Source organism: Dendrobium catenatum, unplaced genomic scaffold, assembly GCF_001605985.2.
Source record: "Dendrobium catenatum unplaced genomic scaffold, ASM160598v2 fragScaff_scaffold_166, whole genome shotgun sequence".
NCBI lineage: Eukaryota > Viridiplantae > Streptophyta > Magnoliopsida > Asparagales > Orchidaceae > Dendrobium > Dendrobium catenatum.
In genome coordinates this window covers 474439-493526 of record NW_021318628.1, presented here as the reverse complement: position 1 = coordinate 493526, position 19088 = coordinate 474439, and the positions used below count along the sequence as shown (strand labels likewise).

Sequence of the window (19088 nt, the reverse complement as noted above, 5' to 3'; positions counted from 1 at the left end):
TTCAATTCTATTGTACTATATCCAAGGGTGTGAAAATTGGACCGAACAATGAACCAGAAGAAAGAATTAATAAATAATAATATTATTAAAATTTTAAAAAAAATTAACATATTAATCTTAAACCTTTGTAGAATAGATTGATTTAACTTTGAATTAAGTGATTTTAACCTCTTTATTCTAAAAAAAACTTCAAAGAAGAAATAACATTCTACAGATAAATAATAGAAGTTATACATGTATATGTGACTTTTTACCACCTGGCAAGGTGCTTTAAGCGTTAGATAGACGAATTTTTAAGAGAGAGACGCTTCGTTTATTACGGGAATAGAAAAATTTTGAATTCCTCTGGCGTGCGGATTTTCTGCTTGGATCCGATGACGTCGGAGGGCCGCCAGCAACCTTCAGCTGGTGTCTCCTTCAACGTTCGGCCGTCTTTCGTTCCTTCCTGGAATGGTTCTCGATTGACACCGATTTCGTCTCCTCCTGCCTTTGGGGATTCGAATGTTGATAGAGATACAAAAATTAAATTCAGAATGGATAGACCCCTGGTGATTAAAGAGGGAGGTTTATCGAAGGAAATAGTTCCACTTAAAGAGGTCGGTAAGGGCGAGAAGATTTTATTTGAAAGTCATGGAAAAAATCAGTCCTTGTTTGTAGATGTCAGGTTTTCAAAAGGCTTTGCTAAATATGAGCTAGGCAATTCGTCTTCTAGTATGGTGAAAGAGGATTCTAGTGATAAATACTCATTGAAAGCAAGGGAGAATGAAGCTATCATTGAAGAAGGGTCTGAGAAGGAGAAACTCAAACCCTGTCCTGTTCCAAGTATGCAGATCATGGAGGCTGAGATAGGAATCTATAAAGCGTATGTTATTTCAGAACTGAACAATGTCAGGAATTGTGAATCTGGTGAACTTGAGAATTGCATATTGTCTACTAATTGCTTAGAGGGTACTAAACAATAGTCTGGTAATGAGTTGAAGAATGCATGAAGTAAGAAAACCAACATCAGAGCAATTGATATAGATCTTGGTGAAGGATTCATTGAAAATTAATCAACAATTAAACTGCACACATGAAATGAGTTGGAGAACTCAAACATACTTAAAAAATTCTTGGTTATCAAGATCTTCGGTGACAGCATTCCTTTCCATATCATTAGTATGGAGTTAAGGAGGCAGTGGGGCATTTTTGGGAAGTTTCATTTGACCTTGCTTGGAATGGGTTGGGTTCTCTGTGCATTTGAGAATCCAGAGGTGATGGACAGGGTTTTTACCACTAGTCCGTGGTATGTGAATGGGAATATAGTGGGAATGGATAGATGGTCTCTATCATTCTCTCCTACTTCCTTCAAAGGTTTGACTGCACCTATATGGATTCTTATGTCGAACCTTCCATTACGAAGCTGGGATGAGATCAATGTATGCATAATTGCTTCCATGGTAGGCACTCCTTATTTAATAGATGGAAACATGTTCCAATGGGGTAGAAGAGAATTTGCAAGAGTTTGTGTTCGTGTAAAGCTTGATGAAAAACCCCCATTGGGAGTTTGGGTTGAAGGGAATTTGGGTAAATTTTTTCAATGCATTGAATATGAAAGACTTCCTACATTCTGCTTCACTTGTGGGAAGTTAGGACACTTGAAAGAAAACTGCCCTAAGAAGGGAGTAGCTCCCATCAAATCTCAAGTAGTTAGTGAAAATCAGAGGGAAAATGTGGGTAATGCTGAATTAGAAACTGATAAAAGAAAATCTCAGAGAGTTGCTGATGTGAGAGAAGGCTATGAACCTTGGGTCCACGTGAACTATGGGAGGATGAATTTAAAGAAATCATATTTCAAAATCTTGGAAAATAAGTAAATAAGAGGAATGCTGTGAAGAATCCTGAAGATTAGTTATTCATGGCTGCTGGAAGGAATAATGAACTGCTAAAGGATAAAACAGATGCTATTGGAAATCCTGAGATAGTTACTATGATGGAAGGAATTATTGCTGAAGTTAAAATGCCGGAAAAAGCTAGACGGGTGGACTAGACCAATAAAGAAGAAAAGAAGATTGAATCAAATGCAAATTCCATCAATCTGGAAAATTAATCCAAGAATTCCACGGGTGTGACTTCGTATGGTGATCTGAATAATGGTATGTATCTCAAGCAAAGTGGTATTTGCTTTACTTATAATAAGTATGAATTTTTAAATACTTTGACTGAGAAAGGTGAGTTGGCAATTGAAACTCCTGGAAAGAGTACTGAGAGAAGAAAGGAGGTGAGATTGTATCAAATTATGTTAAAATTATGAATTCTGAAGGGAGCAGTAAAGAAGATGGAAATATTGGTTCTAAAAAGAAAGGTGCTAAGCAGTTAAAGAGCTTGGGACCAATTAGAACAAAATCTAGAAATAGAAGAGTGGAAGGAGATTCAAGGGAGAAGGTGGGGAAACCTTCCCTTCTAATCCAAAAATGACTTCAATAGTTTTTTGGATTTGTAGAGGAGCCAAGAAAAAGAAGGCTTCTCTATATCTCATGGAGGTGATGAAAGACTATGAGGTACTGTTTTTGGGTCTTTTGGAACCTAAGTTGACTAGCATTGATAGCAGTGATGTCAATTCATTGATTGGTTTTGGTTGGGACCATTTTCATGTCCCTTCGGAAGGGTTGTCTGGGGGTATTATGGTAAGTTGGAGAAGCAGTTTAGCATCTTTCATTATTCTAGAATTCTCTTCCCAATATATCATTGGAGATTTGGAAGTGGCTAACAAAGGCAAATGGAGAATAGCTACTATTTATGGCAACAAAAATGTTTACAATAGAAGATATCTTTGGGAAAGGTTGGAAGCTTATGTTAATGTTGAGTTTCCTATGGTAATAGGTGGTGACTTCAACTGTCTACTTTCCAAGGAAGACAAAAGGGGTGGTAGAAGATTCACCTTTCCTTTGGGTCCTAAAGAGATGAAGAAATTTCTCACATGCAATGACCTCCATGAGGTAAATTATGTTGGGACGAAATTTACTTCGTGTAACAACCAATCAGGTAATGACCGGATCCTAGAAAAGCTAGACATATGCTTTGTGAACTCTTGGGCCATTAATTCTTATCATGGTTTAGTGGTTAAACACCTTCCCAGAATAGCTTGGATCACTGCCCCATTATGCTGAATATCTTCGAAATTTATAATTCAATTAAAAGAACTACTAAATTTGAAGAAATTTGGTCTTCTTTTCCGGATTCGGCAGCTATGGTGAGAAAGGCTTGGGGCATGAAAACTAGTGGAAGCTCATATCAAATTCTCAATCAGAAAATGAAAAGGGTTTTAAGGTCTCTATTTTTTTGGAGTAGAGCAAAATTGACAGACTTGAATCAACAAAAAGAAGTATTGAAGCAAGAAATTTTACAATTACAACTAAAAGAACCAGAGGATGGATTTCTCTCAATTGAAGACATTTGGTGCTTGAAGAACAAAATCAATGAGCTTAATTCAACTTTACTTCGCCTCAACACTTGGTAGAGACAGGAACTCCAATTTTATTTATAGCATAAAGAATGAACATGGAGGGATTGTGGAGGGACAACATCATATTGAGAATGTTTTGCTAAGTTTCTTTAATGGAAAATAGGGAGAAAAAACTTGTTCTCTGGACGGGTGGCCAAAACCGAGAAGAATTCTGGATGAGGAGGACAAAATCTTCTTGAATAAAAGTTTCTCAGTTGATGAAGTGGACAAGGTGATAAAAGAATATGTGGGATTCATTGCTCCGGGTAATGATGACATATCATACTCCTTTTTTCAAAAGATACTGGTCTTTTATAAAATATGATGTTTAGAATGCTTTGAACCAGTTTTTCACATCAGCTGTTATGAGTGAGAGTTGGAAAGAAACTATCATTGTGCTGATTCCTAAAGTAAGTAATCCTTTAACTCCATCCAATTATAGACCTATAAGTTTGTGCAAAACGATTGACAAGATAGTGGCCAAAGTTTTGATGAATAACATGTCTTGCATAATACCAAAATTAATCTCTAATGAGCAAGTGGCTTTCTTAAAAGGAAGATCAATTTCAGATAATATTCTTATAGCTCAAGAAATTTATCATAAGTTTAGAAATTCTAAGTCTTCTAATGGGTTAGTTTCTTTCAAAATAGACATGGAGCAAGCATATGACTCCATGGGTTGGTCAGCTCTAAACAAGTCTTTGGAGTACTTCAGATTTCCTATTTTTTTCTCTAAACTAATCATGGATTGTGTTATGAATCCCTCATTTTTATTGTTGATTAATGGGAATCAAACTGATTGGATAAAGGCTAAGTGTGGATTTCGGCAGGGATGCCCATTATCACTATTTATGTTTATTCTTTGCTATCAATTATTGTCTAATGCTATTTTGGAAGATGAATCAATTGTCATAAAGGTCAGCACAAATGGCCCAAAGATCACCCATTTGCTTTATGCCGATGATATAATAATATTCTCGGATGCTAAGGCAACAAGTGTCAAGAAGATCAAACGCATTTTGAAGGAATTCTTCGGATGGACTGGCCATAAAATTAATAAAAGCAAATCAGTTATTTTATTTGGTAAAATGGTGAGAAGAAGGAAAAGGAAGGATATTTCACACATCATGGCATTCAAATCAGTCAAAGAATTTTACTATCTTGGAGTTAAGGTGGCTTTGAGAAGACTAAGGAAAATGGATTTCCAATTTGTTAAACACTTGGGGTGCCAAGTTCATTTCTTTAGCGGGGAAGATCACACTTGTCAAGACTGTATTGCTGTCATACCCATCGTTCTAGTCTACTCATTCTTTGATTCCAAAAATTAATCTAAATGAGGTTGATAAGCTATGTAGAAACTTTATTTGGAGAAAGATGAATGGAGGCCTAGGACTTCATTATATGAGTTGGAATAATATGTGTAAACCTTTGGAGAGTGGTGGCCATGGGTTGCACTCATGTTATACCAAAATAGGTCCTTTAAGAGCAAAGCTTGCATGAAAATATGTTCAAGACAAAGAATTTATGTTGCACAAATGTCTTTATCCGAAATATGGTAAAATCTGCGATCAAACTACTTGAAAGAAATCTGGTTCGCCGGCTTGGAAATTAATCAAGGATGGAGGTAGGTGTCTTAAAAAGATAGTGATATGGAAGACAGCAAATGGGGAGTCAATTGATATCTTTAATGATATATGGATCATGGACAAGAGCCTTAACGTGTGGCCAACTTTTGTGGTGAATAGAGATTGCAATATGGGAACCGTGAATGATTTAATTTTGGAAGGAATTTGGAATGTAGCTGAGGTGAAGAAATATTTTGGAGATGTGGTAATGGAGAGGGTTTGTAAAGTTCAATTTTTTTCAAACTATCAAGAAGATGAGTTGGAGCTTATTCAAGGATTATCGGGATAGTCAATTTCAGCAATGGCTAGTTTGGCGGAATTTTTTTTTTTTTTTTTGAAGATTACAAGTATTGGAGGTGTTTGAAGAAAGAAAAGCTGAATGCAAGGGTGGAAACATTTTGGTGGAGGTTGGAGGTTATTAAATAACTCTTTACCAACTTTCAGTTTCCTATCGCACAGAAGATTGCAATCAAACAGCTGGTGTCCAAGGGGCTGCAATGAAGTAGAAGATACAAAGCATTTGACAGTGAGCTGCAAGAAGCTGAATGAGATTATTTTGGTTCTAAATCAATGGGGGCTCATAATACCAATTATTTTTTGCTTTGAAGACCGTTGGAATTGGATGAGGATTATAAATCCTTTTATGTTAAACATCTTCTGGAACATTGTTTATTTTACTTGGAAAGGGAGGAATGAACTTATCCATGGGAAAACCGAAAGATCTGCAGTTTTCATAGCTTCTGAAGCTGTCAATTATGCAGCTGTACACAAAGCTTTGGAATGGAACACTTCGGGATGGTTGGATGCCAATCAGCGCTTGCTGTTGGATAAAGTTTGGCATCCTCCTCCACCTGATTGGATCAAAGTGAATGTTGATGCACCATTGTTATCTTCCTATAAAGGTGGGGTTGGTGGTGTTTTTAGAGATTACAAAGGGAGGTTCCTTTTGGCTTTTGGTAAAACATGTGAACATTGGGATAGTGCTTATTTGGAGCACCTTGCTATGAAGCCTATTAAAGAGATGATAAAAGATTGGATGATGGAATATAAAGGAATCATGATTGAAGGAGACAATGCAAATGTTATCAAGTAAATTCAAAATTCATATAAAAAAGATGAGAATGAAATTGAAGAATTTTCTTTTATTAATGATTTTAGTTATGTGATTTTTAATTGTATAGATAGGAGTGATAATAAATTAGCGGACTTATGTGTTAACTATGCCATTTTTGGTTTTTTTTGTTTGGATGATTTAGAACTCAATAAGGTTCCTCCTTCATTTATAGAAATGTTGAAGGAGGAATCGGTAGGTAACGTGTTTTAGTTGGTTTGCTTGTTTTTTAGCTTTAATGCAATTATTGCTTTCTCAAAAAAAAAATGTCACAAATGGCTACCTCACGTTGGTTATTAATCTTAAAAAAGCATAGATAAATTACTAGGGGCTCCACTATAGTTTAAATAAGTCAAAATGAAGGAAAAAACATAAAATTTCAACTGAGATTGATTTCTGTTATTTTTCGATTATATAATCAATTTTCAGGGATGGAAAATGGTAAAAAAAAAAAATGACTTCAAAGTTTTATCTATATGCATTCAATCTACCATATAATCATAAAAAAATAACAAAAAAATTAAAAATAATAATAATAAAAAAAAAACTTACATCCCACCGTTTAAACTTTGTACTTCGAAGAAGAGGAAGTGGAGTGATGCCGGACAGGAACACTCCCTACGCTGGGGAGGAGCTTTGTCCTGATTGTAGGCTAGTAGTCGATTTTCGAGCCCATGAATGAAGAAGGAATGTCGAGCAGAGATGAAGTAACAAGAATATGAGCAAAATTGAAATGGCCACTTAAGGGATACCGAGCTGAGATTTAATTTATTTTGAAGCTCACGGCTCCAATGAATGGGAGCCATTTTTCTGCTTTAGCAATCTTACCAGCCGATCTAGTGGTTTTACCCGATTTGATACGAATCCAGCTACAAATAATAACTAAACCGGTTGACCAGCCAGTTCACAATTTAACTACTTGAACCAGATGTTCTGATCCAGTTTTTAAAACCATGGTTATATTTCTATTTTGATCCCATCTTCCTTATATAGGTGTTGGAGGTTCAAAGGTGTTATAGGTGAAAGTAGAGTTATAATGGGAACCGAGCTAGATTTTCTTGCACAAGTTAAAGTGGAGTTATAATCAAATATCGTGGCATGTTCATATCATAAATTAAATATTTATATGAAACAAGTTCAACTACAAATGATTTTTTATTAGTAAGTAAACTTCGATGCTTCTGCGAAAGTACATGTTAATATCTAGAATGTTCAAGTTTAAGTGAAAATTTCAGAAAGGTTATTTATAATTCATGTTCAAGTTTAAGTTATACCTATATTATCCTTTTGATAGTGTAAAAAATATGATTAAGTAAATATTATCTAATTTTAAATTTATTTTTTATCATTATATAAATATTAGTTAAACGTTTTATTTGTAGAGTGCAAATACGGATGTTGATTTCTATAAAAGAATTTTTGCGATTGCCCATTTCGTTACTTATTTTGTGAAGTATTTTCTCTTTCATGGACAGTGAAAGAACCAATTGAGAAAGAGTTGATTAGCTCATAGTTTCCAAATGCTAGTGTAGTTTGAGGTATTCTTTTGATAATCCAATATTTATTTTTGTTTTCATTATCACATATAGTTTGGACTAATGCAAATGATTAATTTGAATGAAATGAAAAGTTTTGTTTTTTCTACATTGTATTTTATTGAAAATCTTATAGTTTATTAGTTCTAGTGTATAAAAAAAAACTATTGTCGAGAAATTAGTTTTAATTAGGGGTGTCAAAAATTGACACAACGCGACAACTCGTTTCGGAGATGACATGAAAACTCGACTCGAACCTGATCCAAAATTTTTAAGGTCAGGGACGTAAACCCATATGAAAAATGGGCTGAGTTCGGGTCCCCAATCCTAACTTCTTTCTATTAGATAAATAGTTATTTACTTATTTACTTTGTTGCTTTCTATATACGTGTAATCTGTTTATTGGTACTTAGGCTACTTATGTCTATATAATAAAGGCTGTACTATCTTACAAGTGGATAATATACTTTCATCTTTTCTTTGCTCTGGTTTCCCGTTCTTGTCATTTTCCTTTTCTTGTTCTCCTTCTCCGGAGCTTTCATGGTATCAGAGCAGGACACAAGCTGATCCTGTCTTCTTCTTGTTTATCATTTTTTTCTGGTTGCCATGGCAACCAATTCCTCCTCCACCACGGTCATTTCTGACTCTCGGCAAAGCTCCGACGGTTCTTCTAATGCGCAGCTCATGCATCAACAGCTAAAATTTTTTATGACTAACATCAAAGGTATCTCGCTTACACTCACCGCTGAGAATTTTCCTATCTGGCGGTCTCAAATCTTCAAGCTCTTCAAAGCCAATGGGTTTGAAGGGTTTCTTGATGGGAGCTGCATTTGCCCTCACCCGTCAAGCCCCATTTCCGAAACCGAATTATCATTCCAAACCTGGAATCATCTTGATCAAAATCTGGCCGCCTCCCTTTATTATGTTATTTCTCCCACCATTCTTCCTTATGTTCTTTCGTTGGATCATTGTGCTGACATTTGGGATACTATAGCTCGCCGCTTACAATCCAATACTCGCTCTCGCACCATCCAATTGCGCAACAAACTTCACCACTTATCTATGAAAAATCAAACTATGTCCCAGTATCTTCTTGCTGTTAAATCTGTAGTTGATGCTATTGCTGCTACGGGTTCTCCTTTAGATCCCGAGGAAGTCATTTTTTACACTCTCAACGGTCTCCCGGCTCAATATCAGTCTTTCAAAACGTCCATTCGCACGAATCTTCAACCCCTTAGTCTCGACGACTTGTACACCTTGCTCTGCAGCGAAGAATTTAATATTGCTCAAGAAACTGCCACCGCGCTTCAAAACCTTCATATCAATGATCCTGCCATAGCTTTAACTGCGTACCGCGGAAGAGGTCGCGGACGGAACAATACCAGTAGAGGTAGAAACTCTAATCGTGGTCGCACTCGCTCGGACAAGAACACTTCCAGCAGCATTATCTGTCAATTTTGTACAAAAATGGGGCACTCAGCCATAAAATGTTGGTATCGTAATGATCCTTCATACACCGAAGAATCGATCAAGACTGCGCTCTTTACTCAGTCCGACGCCAACAGTAACACCACGGATTGGTTTCTTGATAGCGGTGCATCAAATCACTTAACATCGGATCAAACCAATCTTCAATCCGGTCGATCTTATACCGGAAATCAACATATTACTATCAGCAATGGTTACCAACTGCCGATCCAACACACTGGAAAAGGTATCCTTCCTACACCTACAGGTAATCTTCAACTTAATCACCTTCTTCATGTTCCCAATCTTTCTTTCAATCTTCTTTCCATTTATCGGCTAACCAAAGATAATAATTGTTCGGTCAAGTTTTCTGCTGATAATTTTTAAATCCAGGACTCGAAGACGGGTCACATTCTGCTTAAAGGTCCTTGCCTTAATGGGCTCTATCCAATCCGTTCATCTTCCTCTACCACTAATCTTGCTTTGTTTTCAGCTCAAGAAGTACCGAACTTATGGCACCGGCGTCTTGGACATCTGGCTTCTCAGACGATTCAAACTATTAGCAAAAGTTTTCCTGCAATTTGTAACAGATTAATTAAGAATCACTGTGAAACTTGTAATCTGGCCAAGAGCCGTCGTTTACCATTTCAATCGTCTATTTCTGTTTCTAATGCTAGTTTTGATCTGGTTCATTCCGATGTTTGGGGGCCTTCACCCACGTTGTCTGCACAAGGTTACAAATACTACGTTTCTTTTATTGACGACTACTCAAAATATTGTTGGATTTTTCCGCTCGTTCAAAAATCAGAAGAGTTTGATAAATTTTTTGAACTTTACCGTATGATTAAAACTCAATTTAATAAAACAATTATAAAGTGTTTCGCTCTGACGGCAGAGGTGAGTTCATAAATAATAAATTCAAATCCTTCTTTACGAACGCTGGCATTCTCCATCAATTTACTTATCCTCACACGCCGGCTCAAAACGGTGTTGCTGAGAGAAAGCATCGGCACCTACTAGAAACTATGCGCAGTCTTTTTATCGATGCTCATCTCCCACAATCGTTATGGTTTGAAGCTCTTCACACCGCCGCTTACCTCATAAACTGTTTGCCTTCTCGCTCTCTCAAGAACAAATCTCCTTATCACATTCTTTTTCAGAGACCACCTGTTTACAATCACTTAAAGGTTTTCGGGTGCTTATGCTACCCTTGGCTTCGACCCTACAACACTAATAAACTTTCTCCGCTCTCCATTGCTTGTACGTTTATCGGTTATGCCTCTGCTTAGAAAGGATATCGATGTCTCGATCCGAAGACGGGACAAGTCTACAACTCTCGGCATGTTCTGTTCTACGAAGGTATATTTCCTTACTCCTCTAACTCTAAAATAAATTGTTCCTCACCAACTACAGGTTCTCTACCTCCGTTACTTCTCGTGCCAATTTGCTCAAGAAACACCACTGTACCTGAATCTTCTCATCCTTCAAGCACGGTTCGCAATCATATCACTCTGTCTCCTGCTGTCAACAACGCTCTGCCAATGCATCTTCCTCCAACTGACAATGTTCCGGTTTTATCCAATCCGATAGACACTAATTATCCTGGTCACAAAATGTTGACAAGGTCCAAAACAGGGCATTCTAAGCCAAAGCACATCTTTAGTCTTCTTCATACTACTGATAATACTGATCCTCAATGTTATAAAGAGGCAGTTAAATCCATACATTGGCAGCACGCAATGCAGCAAGAATTTAAGGCTCTTCAATCTCAAAACACCTGGGATCTTGTTCCACCGAACTCCTCACAAAACGTTCTGGGATGCAAATGGATTTTTTGTACCAAATACCTTTCCGATGGCTCCGTTGCTTGGTACAAGGCCCGACTCGTCGCTCAAGGCTTTAATCAAGAATAGGGTATCGATTACGTAGAAACATTTAGCCCAGTGGCAAAAATTCCAACAGTTCGGATACTTATTGTCATTGCTCTACATCGTCAATGGCCACTTCATCAGCTCGACGTTTCCAACGCGTTTCTTCATGGCACTCTTAGTCACACGGTCTATATGAAACAACCTATTGGATTCATTGATCAGACCAAACCAACGCATGTTTGTCGGCTCAAAAAAGCTATTTACGGGCTTAAGCAATCTCCTCGAGAGTGGTTCGCCACTCTCACCGGACATCTTCAATCACTCGGTTTTAAACTCAGTTCATCAGATCCTTCTCTTCTTCTTTACAACCACAATGGTGTCCAAATGTTTTTCTTGGTCTATGTTGATGACATCATCCTTACCGGTTCTTGCTCCAAAGCTCTCAAGAAGCTCATCGATAATCTGCACGCAACTTTCACAATGAGAGATCTAGGCTCATTGTCTCAGTTCATGGGCATCCAAGTCACACCTACTTCTTACGGTCTTCATCTATCTCAAAGTCGTTTTGCTCAAAGTATTCTCACTCGTGCAGGTATGACAAATTGTAACCCGGTTTCTACTCCTTCTTATTTAAAATCTTCTATCAAAGGTCTAACTGCTTCTTATTCCAATCCTACTTTCTATCGCCAACTCGCCGGATGTCTTCAATATCTAACTCTAACTCGGCCGGACATCACTTACACCGTCAACAAGGTTTGCCAACACATGCAGAATCCGACAATTTTACATTTTGAAGCTCTCAAATGCCTCTTACGGTACATCCAAGGCACGTTGCACATTGGTCTTCCTCTGTTTCGGGACAAATCGGTTCTTCAGTCCTACTCCGACTCCGATTGGGCAGGTGATACAAAGGATCAGAAATCAATAACGGGTTACTGTAACTTTCTCGGTTCGTCTCTCATATCCTGGTGTACAAAGAAACAAAACACTGTGGCTCGGTCCTCCACCAAAGCTGAATACCGAGCTCTTGCTTCCGCGGCAGCAGAAATAACGTGGATCTGGCGACTGCTACAAGAATTAAATTGTTCTCATCACGAATCCACTCCTCTATTTTGCGACAATACTTTTGCTATCGCCTTAGCAAACAACCCTGTGTTTCATGCTCGAACCAAACACATTGAGGTCGACTGTCACTACATTCGTACCTGCATTAAAGACAAAACCACCCAGATTCATCACATACCTACTAAGGATCAACTGGCTGATTTACTCACCAAGCCGTTACCTGCTCCACGGTTCAAATTTCTTGCTCACAAGCTGGTTCAACCGCTGGAGACAACAACTTGAGGGGGGATATTAGATAAATAGTTATTTACTTATTTACTTTGTTACTTTCTATATATGTGTAATCTGTTTATTGGTACTTAGGCTACTTATGATGTCTATATAATAAAGGCTGTACTATCTTACAAGTGGATAATATACTTTCATCTTTTCTTTGCTCTAGTTTCCCGTTCTTGTCATTTTCCTTTTCTTGTTCTCCTTCTCCGGAGCTTTCACTTTCAAATTTTGAGTATGTTTTGGGTCAACCTTATGACCTGTTTATGACTCGGAATGACCCTCACGGTTGAATTTACGGCAAGCATAATATGTCTGGTCTACTTAACCTTCACTATTCATTTCTACGTGTATCTTCTCTCAGCTTAACGTACGTATATGCCTTCGTATGTTTAAGGTTTCTCTCAAATCTCTTGTATCCTCCAGCTCGATGCTCTCCCTATCTCATGTGACTCAGTTTTCATTTCTTTTAGTTTTTTTTTTTTTTTTGCTTAGTGAACCTCAGTCTGACATTCATAAGTCACTTCATCATGATTTTGGTTTTTGTATTGAAGTAGTTAGGTTAGGGCTTCATTTTTTTTCCCAGTTTTTATTTCAATTTCTTAGGGCTTTACATTTTTTAAGATTATTTAGTTTTTCTGTTAAAGTATTGCAATTTTTTTTTTCCTTTATATGGCCATACGATTATACCTATACTCTCGTAGTCTGATCTCTGTATTGCAATGGTTTCATATGAGTTCTGTATTTTTTAGGGGTTTGCATTTTCGCAGCAACATAAAATTTGAGAAAATATATTTTTAGCCATGTCTTTATAAAATTACTTGAATTAAAATTAGAGATAAGATTTTAGAAGTCTACCGTGTGCTATACAAAATCCCTAACTGGCCTAAGAGATGAAACCTAAGCTTTAGCTTCTAAATCCGTTCACTTTCTTTCCTCCCTTTCCACTACTTCTCCTCCTCTCTTCTCATGGTTGGGGTGAAATGGGTTTAAAATATGTATTAAGATATTTTATATTAAAAACACAAATTTTGGTTTCTCTCCATAGTGCTCACCATCCTACTGATGCTACGCTCTTGCGAAATATTCCAAATTTTGCTAATTATTCTTAATTGAGAATGTGAAGTCCTACTAGCTAGCACCATTCCTAACACCATAGTGCCCTCCTTTTACCTATGGTGACTTACATTTTTTCTTTCCCCTTTCCAAATCCTTGGCTTATATAAGGTTAACAAAACTTTGCAAGATTCAAAATTACTAACATAATCAATAGTAAATAACCATTTATTCAAGATTACATTAACTACTTAAGGTTAGAACTACGAGTATTACAAAGCATAAGGTGTTGCTGAAACATCTCCTCAATGTATATGCTGATATCAAAAATTCTCATGCTTTAGAATAATATATATCCAGAGGGAGCAAAATTAACTCACATACCAGCTGTCAAAGTAGAGTATTCTAGATGGGTGACCTACCATAAAGATGGCCTAGCCAAAAATTTAAAAAGAAAAAGCTATGCATTTAAATGTTGATATTCTGATGAACCACATAGAACCATACATGGAGTATCTCACAACCAAAAAAAGGCTTGGCATAAGACCTGCATTCCCACCTGCTTTGGGGGTTTAGGCATTGCTGACATACAGCCTCAAAGTTTTGGCCATGGTTGCAACTTCATTTGGAGATTTTATAGCAACAGGTCTCTAGTCTTTTCTTGGCTTAGATACAAATATATTTCACCTTACAAACCCCCTCCATCGACTGCTTCAAAATTCTAGAAATTCATTTGCTCAATTGCAGCCCATATTAAACACTTGATCAGCTTCCATGTGATTAAATCTCATAGTTGCCCTTCTATGACCTGGGACCCATGGCTGAATGGACTATTATTAGAGAGTATCTCTTCCCACCTTCCCTCTGGGTACATCGGGGTTAAAGAATATATTTTTGATGGAAAATGGTAGTTAAAGGAGGATATTTCCTCTCATGTTACCCATGCAATCTCCTCTGTCCCTATCTCTGATAGCTCCTCTAATATTTCCTAGATGGGTGAGGGTGTGCTTAGCTTTAAAACTTTTAAAATGCTTTTCTTTTCTGAATTTACTAAGATTAGCTGGCATAAATTCATATGGCACAAGCGTACTGCCCTTCGATTCTCTACATATGCCTGGTTAGTTATGATTGGAGGTCTCAAATCTGTGGAGGTGCTTGTGAAAAGAAATATTATTATTTCTCCCAACTACCCTTTATGTTCTATAGAGGATGAAAGCATCAATCACCTTTTTTTTCAATGTGAATTTTCTTTTTAGATATTGAGCCTTCTTATTCCGGAAGTCTAGGAATTTCTTTTAAGAGCTAATTTGCTTAAGCTTTTTGGGTATTTTGATGGAGCCCAATGGTTTACCTCTCATGATAAGAATTTCTATTTTTTTGTTACTTGCTTTTTGGTTTACTTCATTTGGAAAGAAAGAAATGATAGAAGATTCTTGAGGAAACATAGTTCTTCTAATGCTTTTTATCACTTGGTTACCTCGGCGATTTTGTCTAAGGCTAGAAGATGGAAGAATGCTAAAAAGTTAAGCAATAACTTTCCTCACTGCTTCTCTCGCCAATTATACAATCGGGATGGTTTTTGGAATGTCTCTTGGCAATGATGAGCCGAATTGACTGCTGGCCATTTTTCCCTAGATGGCCTCAGTTTCCGCTTGCGTCTCCCTACAGCAATTGGCCTGGCATTTTGCACCCTGTTGGACCGTCTATGGCATTCTGATGGCAACCGGGAACCCATTATTTCGTTGGCTATGAGCAGTCCCTGCTTTAATGGTTATTCTGCCTTCTACCAGTTCGTGATATGTCTTGAGCCCATCTAAGACAATTTGGGTTTTTGGCCATTTCTATTTTTTTATTACGGCTTTTCATTTACTTGTAAATCTTTAGAGTTGTATTTGCTTTTCTTTTAATTTCCATCTGATCAATATACGGGCTAATCCCAAAAATTTTTCAAAAAAAAAAAAAAAAAAAAACCAAAAAAAAGGAAGAGATAATTTGAAATAAAATTCATATAATATCAATAATAATAGAAATGTAGATTGATTATTAAAGAGGTGCTTCAAATGCGAGAAATTTGCATGCATATAACAACTGTCTCAGAAGCAACCTTTTAAAATCCATCACCATTCAACATGTGGAGTATGGACCTCTTTGGTCCACTGCGACCTTGATTGAAAAGAGAGTTTATCCAAGTAATGGTGAGCTGTAATAGCTTGTATTTTGACCCAAGGAAATATTTTTTTTATAGAGTCATTTTAAGCAAAATTTGAAAATGGTCTTCACCATAACATTTATATTTTAGTATTTTAATTACACAAATATTTTTTTTTTTAATTTTTGGAAAATTGTGCAAATTCTTAAGAAATTTACATCAATTGATATAAGTGAGGATTTAGGGATAGTCAAGTGTCTTATTTGCAAGTAGATTTCACTAATATTTTTTAAATAAAATAATTTATTTAATGGATATTTTCTATAGTTTTAAAGTCCCAAAATTATTTATATGAATTTATATTTAAAAATTGATTATATTAAATAGTTATATTAATATTTTAATTTAATTTTATTATAAATATCCTAAATATCTAATTCTAGTATAATGCTTTATTAAAATCCTCTCTTTACCTTAATGCATTCGACAACAAACAATGGGTTGAGGAAATTTGAGAGAAATTTTGAGGAGAGAGAAATGAACAGTTAGGTTTTAGAGGTCGCGGTGCAATTTTTGCCACTTAGTCTTGTTGGCATAATTTCTTTCTTGTTGTAAGGAATAATTATCCTATATTTGATTTCAATAATTTTGCATTTTTTATATTAAGTTTGTATTCATAGAACTTTCACCGTATAACTTTTTGTATGTTATATATCTCATCAATATGAACATTTTGACAGTAACATATTAAATTTTCACATGTTAAATTAAAAGATATAATTTTTTGAAATAAATGCATAGTGTACAAACTCGATAAATGTTCCTCTATTTATACATTTCTACATTTCATAAATGATGTTGACTTATGATATTAACTTACATTGTATAGAAATGATAGCATTTACATGTAAGCAAGAAGGACTAGCTATTAACACTATAATGAATATGAGTTGGCATTTAAAATATAATACCCTACGCAGAAGGGTTGGCCGATGAGCTTTCCTTTAAAAGTTTGAGTATATAAATAAAAGCTATGCTTGCATCTAAATGGACTTAAAAGTTTTTTATAAAGGTTATGAAGAACCCCAAAGAGCTACCTTCATCACTTTATGAAAAGTGCTTTTTTCACTTGTTAAATTAAATAATTTTAAAAATTATAAAAAATTTGTTAAATTCAAATTTGTCTATGGATGATACATGACCTTACTAGTAGGCCGACTAGGAGAACAAGCAGGTATAACCTATGTGACAAAGGAGAAGAGAGAGTAAAGTTGAAAAGAAAGAGCAAGCATGTGTGTGTGTGTGTGTGAGAGAGTGAGAGAGAGAGAGAGAGAGAGAGAGAGAGAGAGATTAGGAAAATGCTTATAAATGACTAAATGGTCTCAAACAAATAGAGTTTTCATTATATTAATAAATAAAATACAAGAGAAAAAAGCCCACAAGTTGTTAATCATCACCCCTTATTTATATGATTTTAAGGGCTACATAAAAGTTATACAAAGAAAAAACACTACAGAAAAATAACTAATTTTCGTGAGAAATTCCAATAGATTTTCTAGCAAAATTTCTTCGATAAAATTTAAATGATAAATTATTTTAGATAGTTTAAAAAATAAATAAATTATTATAAAAATTAATATTATGAAATTAATTGAACTAATTTTAATAATTTATATTTAAATTTTGTATTAAAAAGATAAATTAATTTAAATTGTTTTTAAAATAATAAATTGTTTTAAAAAAATTTCCTCTCTCCCTATGTCTACTAGTATTTTTTAATGTATGTTTTACTGGAGTTTTTTTTTTCATCAGAAATGTGCCGGAGCTATATTTTTCTGACGAAAATTTGCCAATTTCTTATAGTGAAGTAAAAGTAAGAAAATATATACATGCATACACAAATCACATATATAATGTTATTGTTTGTCCTAGATACATGTCCCATCATGATTGGCTAAGGGATTTTTTTTCATCTTTTAAAGCAAATGAAGATATTTCAATGTGGGCTCTAAAATTTTGTTCCCCGACCTCCCTATTGCTTTTTCAGGGTAGTTTTAACAGACTAAGTTATGGGTAAATTTTGGGAAGACATTCGGATTTGTAGATAAGACACTACCCAAAAATTTCACCCTCATTTTGTGAGGACTTTATGATCTTAGTTTTGGTTTCCTATAGGCACAAGCCCCTATAGTTAATTACCCTTCCTAGTAACAAGAGAGAACTTTCAATTACAGCTAGTTGATAATCAGATACATAGAGATACATGTTATCTGGCATATAGTAGCAGCATGGGCATATGTATTTGAAGTGTTGATATTTAAAATTGGAAATGTCACCATCTTGCACTCAAAGCGGGTGGTGGGAGAATGGATGATGTACCCAATAAAGATCCCATGGTTTTATCATCCCGAGCTATCGCAATCCTTGATCTACTTAGTCAGATGAGATTGTCGAGCCAACTTGATAGAATGATCCTAATCGACAGTCATGGGTTATGTCATGCAAGGGTACCTTGTAGATATGGGGCATGTATTTATCTAAGGGGAAAATTTTAAATCCACCTTAGTTAACAAAGGGCATTGTGCATTATCGATTATATCATACTGATTCATTTCTCAAGAATTTGATGCCATTGGGGAGTATACGGGCACTAACCATAATCGTAATGTAGTGGTAATATTTGATAGAAAACCACTCGATTCAAAGGTCTTTGATCATAACCATTTACCTGTGGCATCATTTGGTGTCAAAATCACCGGCTAGAGGACACGTGCTACGTCCATATTAGCAAGAGACTATTTGATAAACAATCCTACTAATATTCTTGATCAGACATTAGTTTTTTTGAGCTAAAGAGATTTATGGATGGTCCACCATGGCAATCTGTTGCGGAGGGTGGATAGATTTAACTTTTAGCATTTGATGGGTTTATTTCAATTTTAATTTTTTTTTTTTTTTTCATTTTTTTTTTGAATTTTTGAATTTTGGGTATTTGTTTGGAACTTGGAAGTCATTTGAATACTTAGAATTAACCCATCCAATTGAAAAATATGTTCAGTGAAGCCATCATCAGGTTATTTGGGGTCATTATATTTTATTTATCGAACCTTGTTGACTTTGTCCACTTGTTGAAAAAGGACCGGGTTCTTTGACTGTATGCTTTTATTAATGAATTTCTCTTGTTATTGATCTTGAAGTCCTAACATGAACTATAAAAAAAATATTCTAGTTAGTGTCGCAATCGTATATTTGTTCAATAGTTCGAGCTATATCGACTCCTATCTACTCACATAGAAGGATCAGGATCAAACATGGTTTATTATTTGACCCACGTAGCATCTATAAATGTCACATATGTACCAATATCACGATGCCGAGGCCCATACAGATATATAATGAGAGTTAGTTAGGGATGTTAAGCCCTATAGAACTGGCCCAAGCTAACCAACAGA

General features: G+C 35.7%; 1 protein-coding gene across 1 annotated transcript; it reads left to right on the top strand.

Moving 5' to 3' along the window:
* Window positions 1-11285: 11285 nt before the first annotated feature.
* Window positions 11286-12440, top strand: LOC110104115 (uncharacterized mitochondrial protein AtMg00810-like). The gene has a single exon (XM_020833087.1). The coding sequence runs from the start codon at window positions 11286-11288 to the stop codon at window positions 12438-12440; it is 1155 nt and encodes a 384-aa protein (XP_020688746.1).
* The last annotated feature ends 6648 nt before the right edge of the window (window positions 12441-19088 follow it).

Coding starts and splice junctions, on each gene's coding strand:
- LOC110104115 (XM_020833087.1), top strand. CDS start 11,286: ATGAAACAACCTATTGGATTCATTGATCAGACCAAACCAACGCATGTT.